This window comes from Rissa tridactyla, chromosome 10 (assembly GCF_028500815.1).
Source record: "Rissa tridactyla isolate bRisTri1 chromosome 10, bRisTri1.patW.cur.20221130, whole genome shotgun sequence".
Taxonomy (NCBI): Eukaryota; Metazoa; Chordata; class Aves; order Charadriiformes; family Laridae; genus Rissa; species Rissa tridactyla.
In genome coordinates, this window is record NC_071475.1 from 8,937,531 (window position 1) to 8,951,037 (window position 13,507).

Sequence of the window (13,507 nt, forward strand, 5' to 3'; positions counted from 1 at the left end):
CCACCATATTCTGGGACAGAGCCATCTCCACGTTTCAGAAACAGGCGGACCCTGCGGCCACCATTTTTAATCAGTTCGATGGCCCGAGCGTGCTTCATGTTCTTGGTAGTTTCGCCGTTGATCTCTAAGATTTCATCACCGATCTGCCAATGTAGTAAAAGAAAAGAATCTAAGATTAGAAACAACCCCCCCGAGGGTCACCACCAGCACACCACAAGACAATGGCCACAGCAAAGGTGGAAGAACAACTTTACACCATCTGAAGTTAAATATACCCAATTTCTTCCAGTGACAGACCACAAAAACCAGTCCGCAGGGGCCTGGGAGACATGAAGATGAGAGGGAAAGCTTGAGGTATCAAAATATTTCATTACTGTTCTGTAAAACCACATTGCCTTACTGTATTGCTCACTAGCTAGAGCTGTGTTACAACTGCTGTTATTTCATTCTATTTTGATTTTTTGTAAAGTCTTTGGTCAAAGAGGTTGGTTATTTTGCAGTCAGCTGTAACTGGGGATGTTCAAATAGCTTTTTCAAGTCCGTTTCTCACTTGGACATAGATACCTACTATGAACCAGCAAAGCTGCTTTTGTAAATATAATCATTTATCAGGACAGGAAAACAGGGCTTGCAAGAGCTTGTCAAAGCACTGACTTCCACAGGGCAGCACCGATTTATTTTCATCAGCAAAAATTTTGGACCTATAAATCTATCCCTAGCAAAAGAATTTTGAAAATGCCCTTTGCATGATATATCTGGAAAAGGAAAAGATATATGCAGGAAAGATATAATGCCTTTTCTATCAGCGGAACAAGGAGTACATAAAATGTAGCAATTTAATTTTTCTGTAGGCATTTTATAACATATGCCCTTGTTATAAAGCTGATAAGGTAGCTGATATCTGAAGTCAACAGTTAATACTAACCAAAAACTAAATTATAATTTCATAACCCACAGGTCAATATACGTGCTCTCTCCCCCCTCTGCCCGCCGGCACAGGAGAGATCAGGTGCGACACCCCGATTCTCTACTCACAGCTGCAGCTTTAAAAGAGCTGGCAAATATTGTGGCTCGTACATTTTCATTGCTACATGTACCTTTGTTAGGCTTTAAAAGCCAGATTATGTATTAGAATTTGGAAACCTGGGCTGGAACAAGGGGGTGAAGTCTTCCAGTGCACACACACTGCTAAGTCTGTATACAAAGGGCGACAGAAACCACTGACACAAGTAAATAGGAACCTCTGCTCCTTTCAGTTAACATTTAATTTTCCTTTTAGCCGGCACGGCAGAAGGTGTGCCTGTAAGGGAGAGGCAGGGAAGTCAGCTTATTGCAAAGAAAGGTGTTTGTTAAATCTGTTTGTGCATACCCTCATCTTCCCACATCTCTCAGCTGGACCGTCCTCAGCTAGCCGCAACACGTACAGATCCATATTATACTCCCGGCCACCTCGCAGGCTAAAGCCAAACCCTTTGGCTCCTCTTTCCAGCTCAACAGTGTAAAAATCTTGGTCCTGCTGGAGGGAAGACAACATACGTGTAATTGAACAGACAGTTAAATGCTGCTCTACTCTCATTTTGAAATGACCATTATTTTTGTTAGTCATAATTAAAAAAAGAAAATTAGTTGAGTTTTCACGCACAGACTAGGATTTCCTGCTTCCTCAGACTTCACGCTGCAATTTGGACTCCCGGCAGTGGTTTGCAAAGGGCTGTTTGAACGAGTGGGTTTGGCCACGTCCCACGCGTTTTTAGGCACCTCTGTTATACACCACCTCCTGTGCCCACGCAGAAAGGTGCATTTTGGGAGGGTGATTAGTGTTCTACCAACTGCAAAGGAAGGCTGGGGAAACCTCACCCCCAGTGCCAGGCTTTAGTTAAATGTCTAATGGTACCTGGGATGAGTCTATGCCATGGTGCTGGCTTTTCCTTTTTGTTACCACCTCCTCTATTCCTTTGCAAGAAGCTCAGAAGCACATACATCGTTTTTCACAAATGCTGTTAGCGTAGGGATGTTCTGAAGTCCCTAATGGAAGAGGTTACTTCTGGGATGGCCAGTGGCAAGGAAAGGTAACAACGAGATAGATAATCTCTTTAATAATAGCTGGAACACTATCAGGTTTTACTCTTTTTTGTCCTCTGAATTTATCATTTACACACAACAGTACTTTCTGGAGAGGTCCCAAAAAATATCCAACTCAATAAATAAACACACAAATTATTACTGTCGCAAAAACGTCAGCTTTTTTTTATTCTTTCTTTCTTTCTTTTTTTTTTCTCCCTAACAGTCTTGAGGAGAATGTGTTGGAAATGTTTCTCAGCTGAAAAAACAGCAACACATACTAAGAAACTCATCAGCAAATTCCTCTTTCTCAAGCAAACAGGCTGAGGGAGAACAACCTCCCAGTAGGAATTTTCAAGGGCAATATTTGAACGCAGGCTTCAGGCAGATTGGAAGCAACAGTCTGTGGTAAACAAAACAATTAGAAAGGTACTCCTTACCTGCGCGGCTTGGGGTGGTTTGAAATCAAACTGAGATTCCTGCTTTGGTTTGGCGTTGTTCCTGCTGTAACGAATAAAAGAAAGAGGGAGAGAGGAAAAATACAGCTCATGGGATGTGAAGACGATCAAGAGGTAACCGAAGAGAGAGCATGTCAACATGCTCTCCTCAAGGAAAACAGTCTGACCTGGTCTCCTGTGGTATTTGCTGAGGAGTATGTGTGGTTGTAATTGTAGCAATTTTTTCTGCATTGGTCAATAAAGTAGCATTGGAGGATTCTGCAAAATAAATTTTTTTTTTTTTCATTACGAGGGAAGACCATTGGCTATTCACTGCAAAAAAACCCATGTTTTGCAAAGGCATTTCACTGGAAAGCATCGTTATGTTGGTTTCAAAGAACTTGAGATTAGCTCAAATTTCTTAAATCCACAAATTAACAGGATAAAATCTAAGCTAAATCATAGTAATTGTGTATGTGAAGGTGTACAATTGTAAAAAGAAAAGAAAAAAAATAAAATTGGAAATCTGCATTAGAAACACCTATTAGGTGACTGTTAGGCACACTCAGAACAAAGACTGACTTGTAGAGGAAGGGTTGAAGACATGAATTCCAATCATTAAAGTCTCCAAATACAGTAGGTCGGCTGGATTGATTTTATAGTAGCAATAACTATTCCATGGATTATAAACTTAGCAGTGCTTCCTCCATCAGAAACTGCAATCTTCAGTAGGATTGAGATGTGGCTTTTACCTAATACCTCACAAGGTGATATTGAATGCGGCTAAAACCCAAACTTACTGAAATCCATCTCTGAAATACAACCCACTGCTGCCAGAGCACTCAAAGCTGCACGCAGGGACATGGAACCACCTGTACCAAATGCACCAACAGCTCTGGGTACCACTTACTAAAGGGCTCACCAAAGAGTGGGATTAACTTCAAACCTCTATTAATGCCATGGTAAAGGCATAAATTGCCCAACACCAGCCTGTGCAAATGCCATATTTCTCTACGCACAGGAAGAGATACTTCCAGGAGAGGTCCTCTCTCCTGCTTCACAAAACTGCGGAGTTACTGTAGGCACGACTGAAAAGGGACTATCTAGGCATCCCTCAGAGTATGGCACGGCAAAACAGGCTCCTTGCCATTTTGGAGCTTTATCATAGACTTCAATAAGACTGGACTTAACACAGAACTCATTTAAAATTCTGCCTAAAATTAAGGCCATGCACCTTTTTTCTTGACTGAATTTCTCTAGTTCCAATCCCCCTTTAAAAAAAAAAGCCACCATTAGACAACAGCAATGAAAACCGGGTGGAAACATCTGGCTCTCCAACATAAAACTACAAGCTCTCCTACCCTGCCCTTGTTGGCCTCTTAAGCTCCAGGCATCCGGTAATTCATTTTATTGACTATGGAGAAATCTGCCATTTTTAAACAGAGTCCAGCTGTAATACAATATTGCAGAAATGGGAGATTTTTTGCCTGAATTAAGGAGAGGTGGTGGTCATGGGCTTAACTGGTCCTGGGAACTTGTTTTATTTCATGCATTTATTTTAATTGTGGAGAAATCTAGATAAGGTGAAGGCTTTTCTTTTCTGTAGCTAGTGCATGTCAAGGGAAACTCAGAGAAGAAGAAGAACCGTTCAAACAGATGGGTGCAACGAGAGCACAGCTCCTTTGCCTGCAGCACTGTGCCCAAGTTAACATCCACAAACCCCCAGCATATGGAGCTGCAACATCTTCCAGACCAGAGCTGGCTTGTGTCCAGCGGCTCAGAGAGCAGGAGAGGCTCCTGGGTCTGCCCACACCTCTCTGGGTTGGCACAACCAGAACATGCCCTCGCGAGAACGTGCCGCTGACAGCTGGCTTGTGTGAGGAGACTTCCCGATGTGTGGTTACGCTGTTGGATTTCAAGAAATAATTCTGTGTATTTTGTAAAGATGCCTTGATGCTAAAATTGGTCTCCAACATAACAAGGCCCCAAAACGTGGTTAAGTGTTATGTATTCATCCAGAACAAAAGCCTCTGAAATCCTCCACAAATATTTGGAGATCAGATGAAGACGGGCTTCAAAGAGAATGCAAGATTCCTACCCTTTAGTAGGTCACACTAAGAATACCAAGTAGAGCAACCACACATCTTTGGTACAGCTGTATCTTCACGCCACTGTACTGCATCTATCTTTAGCCTACCCCATCCCTAGAGTCAAGGGTTGTGCATAATTTTGCTTTATTTTTTCAGCCACCGGTTCAGGACGCATGCCAGCCGCCATGCAAAACTGGAACAGAACACAAATACAAGAAAAATTCTCTCTAGTCGAATTACAATTGTACTTTCTAAATCCTACATATTTTATTGATTCCTTGCCCTGTTCTGCCCTAGAACACTCAGACACCAACCAAATGCTTAATCTAAACTTGTCATCTTTCAGCTCTCTGTATCCTTGCATCAGCTGGGAGCACGTTAAACTATTGTAGTTTTGTTGCGAATACACTCCTGCAACGGTCTATGCCAATGAGTTGGTGCAAGACTTATTACAGAGCAAAACCCCTTTGTGTTTTTAATAATGTTAGAAGAGATTAGCAATGTGAGTTTATTGTAAGTCTTGTGATGAGCCTTAGTTTCACGTTTACCTGAGAAGCAAGGCTTCTGACTTGTTCCACCCCCCCTGTACGTACACTGTCAGACCATTTATATTTACCAAAAAGGCAGCTCAAAAGCAACAAAAAAAACCCTACAAATCAACGAAAGCACCCAAAGACAACAGAAAGAAAACAACATTGACACCAATTTCTTAAACCTCCTGGGGTTTAGAGCAAACCTCTCCGCGATTTTGAGTGTCTGGCCTTACTGGCTTTTGGAAATTAAATGCGGGTAATGCTACGCAGAGCTGGCAATCTGACTTGGAATTTCAAAGGGACAGTAAATAAAAAGATTCAAAGTCTGCATTGCTACGAGAGAAAGGGGGTGACTCTTTTCCTAAATTACAGCTTTCCACCTTCCCTAGGAATACCCGATGTCAGTCACAGCTGCAAATTTCCCTTCTATTCTAAGCCATTTAACACGGTCTTTTGTACACATATTTGCATGAAGAAACTGGGTGAGGATTCACATCAGGAGGCTATATTCCTCTTAAAAAATCTTAAACCATTCAAGAGATACCTATTTCTTATGTATTTTTGCCCTTTAAAAAAACGAATTAATTTATTCAAAGATTCACCTTCCTTGATTTTGATCAGATACCAAAATACAGGTAATGAACAATTCTTCTTCCAGTTTACCTTCCAAAACCGGCAAGCACAGGCCAGCTTAGATGTTAGCCTGATTCACAGCCATTTTATTATTCGTGAATAGGCAATTTGCTGGAAGCAGCAAAGGATCATATACCATTTGACCTGGTAGCTACTAAACAGTAGGAAAACAAAGCCTTTAAGCAAAGCAGATCATCCTAAACAGAAATAATTTATAACCAGATCATTTCTCAACCTGGCCTGTTTTTACCCTATCACTAAACATAGCATAATCACGCTCTGTAGGGTAACCAAATCCATGTTTCATTAGAAAGTATGAGAGTTAGCAGCTACTAAATGCTTCTCGCTGGAAAACGCATCGTGTAACTTCTTCAATCTGCTCTACAAGTACCGGGTTCAATTCAGCCATACTTCCTCAACCTTTCCTTCAAACTTAATCACACTTTCTCTATACTGAACTGAATGCAAATAACGTCCTGTGCAACTCTAAGAAATGCTCATTAGCACTGTGTCTGAGCCATCAAATCTCACACCCACGAATTCAGCTTAAAAAGAGAGCAACGTAAAAGGATTTCTGCCTAATGAGTTCCCCCTACGAACTCATCCATGGCAGAGCAGGACAATGAACAAACAAAATACTTAGAATTTACAACGACACCAATTTTAAATCTGCTATAGATACTCTGCACATATTTCTGCTCTGTTCCTATTTGGCATCACAGCTAAGGATCAATTTAATGAAACTGATATATAACACAGATCCTTATTTTTAATGACCTGAAACTAGTACCAAGCATCAGCGTCTTATTAGGGATCCTGCACGTTCCCTCTGATCCGAAGCAGTGAGATCCTGTCTAGTCTAACACTTACAACGCTCGGCTGCAAGCACAGAGCGGTTCCGGAGCCATCACCATTTAACAAAGTCATTTCAAAATGTACTGAGCTCGCTCCCAAAGCAACTTACCCAGAATAAACCCAAATCTTCTTTCCAAACAGCTTAAAACATGACAAAGTGTTTATCCCTTTCTGTGATCTCTTTACTCTGCTTGTGTATATACAAAGCTTCAGGAATCCCACATATTAACAAGTGATTCCCAAATACTCTAAAGCTGCATTACTATCCTAAGAACCAAATCAAAGCGTACCGAAATATGCATCAAATTTACAGAAGATCATTTTAAGGACATAAGTGGAAGAACGTGATAGAATGGAATATTATTTTTTTCATGAAGAATCAGCACCTCCCTGTTTTAAAAAGGAACTCCCATTTCTATAGAAAGAAGCAAAAAATAAAGCTATGGAAGACTCACAACCTCCCTCACTGCTAATTCCCGAAGTGGGAGTGGAAATTGAGTCCTCCATGACCTTGCAGCTCCGACAGATGCAAAAAGCCCAGGAACAAAACCAACAAGAGGGTCAGATAAGACAGCAGGAAACATATACTTTACCATCTCCTGGAATGATGCGCAGAGTAACGGTGTTTCCCGCTTCCTTAATGAGGTTGACGATGTCTGAATGCGACTTGTTGGTGATGGAGCACCCGTTCACAGCCAAGATCCGATCGCCTACTTTCAGCTTGCCACAGCGGTCTGCGGGACTCCCTTCAATTATCCGACCTATTTTGTGAGGCATGGCCACACATGCATTTCCCGCTTTTGTATTGGTTTGGGGGTTGTTTTTTTTTTGTTTGGTTTTGGTTTTTAATTGTTTACACACGTGGGAATATGGTGAAGGGGAAAAGGAGAAAAAGGGTTGAAAAGGGAAAGAGAAGGTTAAGGGTTAATTAATTAATGCATCAAGCAAAAGTTATTATAGGATAGCTTTGCTGCCAGTGTTCAAAACATTGGCAATCAACTAGTATGAGTGCACAATACTTTACTTATTTTACAAAAAGGTGTTTTGTTAATCACTCAAAACTCCCCCCACCTTGATTTCTGTTAATAAATGGTAAGATTTTTATGGACTACAACTGTACTGAACAGCCCCATCATAACCCAAATCCCGATTTCATTTTTGAACAAAAAAAATTGAAACTGTTTGTAGAAAACACAACCATCCTCCTCCAAGATTACAACAGTGTCAGCCTCTCTAGTCTTTCTCCAAGTCAACTGCTGTTCAAGCTTCTGCCAATGTTTTGTTCTTTCTCAGTTCAGAAAGATAAAATTGTTCTAGGCCTAGGAGGGAGCGCAACTCCCTTTCTACCACGAAGACCCAATCTATCAGCGCTGCACGGGGAAGCAACATGAAACGGTTTTCTTCCATCGTGAATAAAGGTACTACCAGGGAAGGTAGAGGACCACTACAGATGGGCCAAGACTGACAAGGGTAACCCTTTGGTGCAGGCATCCACCTCAACCTCTGTTAACTCCTCCCCTTTTACGATCTTAGATGGCATCAGGATGGGAGCAGGGAAGCAATAAGGACCTCAGATACCTCTAAAACCACACACAAAACCATTGAGATGTCTGACACACAGAGCAAGAGCACTTTAGGATGAATGTGTTTTGGAGACAAAACTCTCCTCCTGTTACATGCAATTGTTTGTCCCAAAAACACATCCATAAACTACAGAATTGGGATACAGGGGATACACAACTTCTCTCAGATAGAAATCCATCAGGCTTTTGTACGGCTTCCTTACATGGGCGAGAGGCCCTCGTGCACACAGGACATGGTTAAAACGATGAGGTACACACAGTGGTCATCTCACACTCTGCATCCACAATACATTCACCCTCAAGATGCACTCTCCCATCTGTGCTGTAGTCTCTATTTGATTAGTACTTTTAGAGATACACATTCCTGCACACATGACAACTCTAGAGAGACCATAAAGAAGAAAAGGCTAAGAAAAGGAACGTGAGGTGAGAGAACAAGGTTGGAAAGATGCAATGAAAACTGGCAGAAAGTGTTAATATTAGTTGCAATATTGGGGAAGGTATGGGGGGGGGGGGCGGATTTTTTTCTTGGTTTTATTTTACTGTGATGTTAGTAAGTTTTTCTTTCTGGAAATACAAGGACCCATCCAGTTTAAAGGCTGTTTTGAGGGTATGAGAAATGAGTTCCTATTCTATCCAATCCACTGGACACAGATGACAGAGCCCACACCAAAGCGACCAAGGTGGGTTTTAGAATCAGTTTGGCCCATCTCTACTACCCATGAAAGAAAAAAAATCTACAAAGGAGGTCCAAAGCAAGCACCACGCAGCAGAGGGAACGGATCTCATGCAGAGTATTAGGAAAAAGCTGAATACACTTGAAAAAAATTAAAGGAAAAACAGTCACAGATCAACAGATCTCCATGAGAAGCCCCTGCACAGAAAACTTCCAGTTAGCGAGTATCTTGGGCTAAAGCAAACACAACTCTTTACAACCTCAGGTCAAGGCTTCTCTGCAGAAAAGAGTTAGAGCACAGTCTTCATACAGTAAAAGTTATTTTCACACACATTTGCAAACACTTTCAGAAGATAACAGGTTTAGCTTGAGTTCAGTTTAATTTATATTGCATCACGCCATTGTGTTCTGGCACCACCAAAATACCTATTCTGGAAGAGCAGTTTCCAGCAGCAAGGACGGTGTGAGGTAGCCTAGCATCTGAGAACTGACTGAACTCCATGCACCAGGTCTATTCTAGATATTTCCCCCTTGAAATCTCTGCTGCCCAGAACAGTGCTAGAAATGGTCCATTCTACACCAATACCAGCAAAGGAGATGATGCTCCCTTGATTTATTCGTAATGGCACTGCCAATGGGCAACGGTAGGAAATTTCAGAGAAAAAAGCCTAGGAAAAAAAAGGGGGAAAGGCCACTTCTTGCCACATGCACCTGCATGCCCCAGGAATGTTCGAGCTGTAGAGGGATACTGCAATGTATTTTGTCTGTCAACCACAACCACAACCCTGCTCTGAGAGGCAGCGTGAAGATGGCCAGGGCACTTGTTCTGTCTTTCCTTTCCTCCTCCATCCCTATTCACGTGCCACAGACCAACAGGGAGGGAACGCTTTCTTTTTCCCCTACAAAGTATAAGTGGATGCTGCCTCTGGCCATTTTGGATGAGACGGAAAGGGAAGAAAATAGCATCTCTGACTGGTTTCCCCCTTGCAATGACATTTCTGCTCTAGAGCAGCTGTTGGTGCATACTTGCAACACCAGCTTACGTACACCTCTTTTGCACCAACACCCGGAGGTGGGTGTCTACCTAGCAGAAAGGACTGTCTTAAGAAAGAAACCATCACTGCTTCCATTAGGGTAGGATATTAAGTGTGATATTGCATGAACTTCATTTCCCCCTACTCTGAAGAAATGGACTTGGGAAGAGGTGGAATGGATCAAAAAGCATATTCTGTTATTTTTTAACAGTATTCTCCATTTTATGTCTCACCAGCAAGCACTATTAATTAAAACTTTCCAGCTATCAGCATGCTCACTCCATAATGAGCATCGGAATAACCCTGATTGCCAAAGAGAAGTTAATCAGTTTAAGTATTACTGCTTTTAAATCAACTGGCTCAATTCCACCATCAGGAAAGATATTTCATTCCACATGCTCCATTTCTGCTTTAGCAATCACCATCACTGGGGGGATCCCCGGCTGCTCTTCTGAGAGCGAAACCCAGAAAGGCGCCCAGGGAGAGGGACGGAAGGAGCTTCAGGGAGCATCAGGAATTGCCATTGGTGGCATTTTTGCTCTTCAGGTTGGGCTTTCTCATTTTGCTCTTCTCGACTCAGTGCTGAACAAAACCCAGGAGGCAAACACCTACCAAATCTTGGCCTCCAATTAAGCTATTAATTACATTAATTAGGGCATGCTCACGACTTTTAATTAAACAGATCCCCACTCGCCTCCTTGCGCCGCAGCGCTCAAATCTGCGTCTCATTCGAGGCGCGTTGAAAAACACCCCAAGACTTACCGAATGTCGTCCCCGCCTCCGGCCTGCTCACCGACGAGACGATGACGAAGCCGAACCCCTCGTTTTCGCCGCGGCGGATTTCCACGTCGTAGGGCTGGACCACCGCGCTGACGACACCGCTGCCCCCGCCACCACCACTGCCGATGCCACTGGTGCTGCCGCTGCCCGAGCTGACGGTGTTGAGGGAGTTCTGGCTGCCCTGCGGCGTTCGCTTCTCCTCCGTCAGCGAGGCCGGCTGGTTGCTGCTGTGGTGGGAAGAGGCTGGGGATGGGACTTCATTCTCTGCCTTGGGAACTGGGGAGTTAAAAAAAGATTGCCTGAGCAAGTTGCATCTTGTAGTGCTTGAAAAGTGCCATCCACTGCAGGTGAAAAAACAAAGCAAATGACTTGCTTTAACCTATAAAGCATGGCCAGAGTGACCAAGGGCTCTGTCTCCTTTCAGATGTCATCACCAACAGCTCTGTTCGGTGACGGCACTGACCACACACGCTCGTCCTCTCCAGCGTATGGTCCTGCAGCCAAAGCCCTTCACTGCCGAACTACAGCAGCAGTACAGTTAAACGAGTGCAGTGCTGCGTGCTCGGATGCTCCATCACATTTTAAACCTGGATTACATTAGTTCAGAGGTGCCTCCTTTAAATGGCACATCCCCACTTCGGTTATATATGTGCAACTGTGAATACATGCACAACCCGCGAGGAGAGAGAGTAACACCAAATACCCATCACTCAACACCTGTGTATTTTTTAACTCAATGCTATCAGTTGCGCTGATTGCCTTTGATTAATGTGATCTTAAGTAATAATAACCACCCATAATAAAACAAAACAATTGTGAACAAAGCTTTTCTGGATGGAAGAACCAGCAACTATCATCTGTACAGTCTGGCACAGTCGGGGGGAAGCCATTAAACATCATTAACTTTAACATTAATACTAAACAAGTGTTTAACAGCAACTGAAGTTGGAAGCGGTATTAGTTTAACATCTAATCAGCTACCACAAGGCTTGAAGAAATCTCAAAAAAATGGCATAGTCCACACTCTGCTCGAGTCGGGGCCAACTATACCTACTGTCAGTCCTGACAGATGTTTGTCTAATCAGCTGTTAAATATCTCCCCAGGCAATCTATTGGTTGCAATATCTAACTTAAATCTTCCCTGCTGCAACATAAGGCTATTATTTCTAGTTCTATCCAGCAGGCATATGGAGAACATATTATTCCCTTCCTCTTTGCAGCAGCCTCTTATAGTCTTGGGGAGTTTAACACCTCCTCCCCCTTCTCTGCTTTAGGCTAAACAATCCTGATTTGTTCAATATTTCCTTGCAGACCATGTTTTCTAGAGCTCTCCTTATTCCCGCTGGTCCTCTGGACTCCCTCCAGTTGGGCTCTCTCCAACTCAAACATGTCTTTCTTGAAGTGCTGGACCATATTGCAGCTAAGCCATCGTCTGCTGGGAAATCAGGAGAGTTCCCCCCTGCCTACATCCCAGCACCGTGTTCTTCCTTCACCTGAGCCAACCTTAGGTTGAAGCTTGTGGCCCACAATAGCTTCCACTTCTTGTTACTCAGACAGTTCCCCACAGTCCGTTTGTGCAGCTGAGAGCAGCATATTGCACTGGTCTCTATCGAATGGCTGCCTCCACTTCTCCAATTTGGTGAATCAAAATTAGGCTGAAGACCTTAAAAGATCTGTCCTTGTTAGGTAATGGATGCCAAACAAAATCTAAACCTGAAAATTCTAAACCTGTCAACTCTACAAATTATGAAAACAGGAGTATCCACTTTCCTCTATGTGAATCTCAAGACATGTAGTACCCATTTAGGTGAACAATCTTTTTCTACTGGTTTATAGATGACAGGACGAATAAGGGACCAAAATTCAAGAAGAGGCTTCTCTACAAAGTTATGCCGGAATTTAAAAGCCTGCAAACATAAGGTGAAAGAAGGGATCCTGAATAATTTATCCTAGAGTAAGTGTCCACATTTGAAATGATTCAGAAATAGCTCGGTCTGGAGTAACAAGCCCCTGAACGAAATACCAAGAGATCTCTCATGCATCTAAATCTTTTATGGTAATTTCCAGCCTGGAGGCTGTAAAACTGGATAGAAAATCTACGCACAAAAACAATACCAAAATTCAGCTGCCCTTCACCTTCCTCCCAAAGCTCATCTCCCAAAGCTTCTCTCACATTGGCAGCCCTTTGTCAGGAATGAGAGAGGCTGTTAGAGGAGAGACGTAACCTGGCATTTAATCCACAATGGGAAGAAGGAAAGAAATGAGAAGTGAACATTTATTTAATATTATGCGGAAGGAGCTTGTCCCTGGATAAGAATACAGAGCTACTTTAGAGGTACTTTTCTAGTCCTAACTTCCACTGCGGGCCTAATTTTCAACCTGAATGTTATTTTGATGCTCTTTAAGATGAAGGTACATCACTGCCTATTTTTCTGCTGATGCCTAAACTTGAAACGCTATATAATATCCTTTCTTCTGAATAAGTGAGCTAAGCCAAATCCCACACTTGAGCTCCCCAGAGGGACTCACAGGAAGAGGCAGCACCCCAATGTTACTCTCCAATATTAAGCATAAGGTCACATGTCATGTAGAAAGCTCATGTTCGTGGTTTCGTTTTCTTTGCCATCATTTTTCTGTCACTGATCTGGAAACCATGCAGCGTCACTTCTCTCTGCATCTTTGCCTTTCTGCCAGCTGCCGTTTTGTCCATTTAGACCATACTCTTGTGCAGTGCGTGCACAATGCCTAGCATAACTCCTAATCCAGAAACTTCTCTATCACAACAAACATGCATGCCCTGCACTACCAGAACTAACGATGCTTAC

At 42.8% G+C, this 13,507-nt stretch overlaps 1 protein-coding gene across 29 annotated transcripts in view; it reads right to left on the bottom strand.

Annotated features, from left to right (window-relative positions):
* The window catches only part of MAGI1 (membrane associated guanylate kinase, WW and PDZ domain containing 1), a 368,017-nt gene that overhangs the window by 10,892 nt on the left and 343,618 nt on the right, over positions 1-13,507 (bottom strand). For 13 of the 29 annotated variants that reach the window (XM_054216225.1, XM_054216228.1, XM_054216226.1 and 10 more), the window contains 6 exons: positions 10,665-10,958; positions 7,203-7,406; positions 2,687-2,777; positions 2,502-2,565; positions 1,370-1,516; positions 5-143 (listed from right to left, as the gene is read on the bottom strand). In XM_054216225.1, coding sequence (XP_054072200.1) covers positions 5-143; positions 1,370-1,516; positions 2,502-2,565; positions 2,687-2,777; positions 7,203-7,406; positions 10,665-10,958 — 939 coding nt within the window. The remainder of the gene's footprint in view (positions 1-4; positions 144-1,369; positions 1,517-2,501; positions 2,566-2,686; positions 2,778-7,202; positions 7,407-10,664; positions 10,959-13,507) is intronic. The other 16 variants (XM_054216236.1, XM_054216237.1, XM_054216213.1 and 13 more) reach the window with 8 other exon arrangements.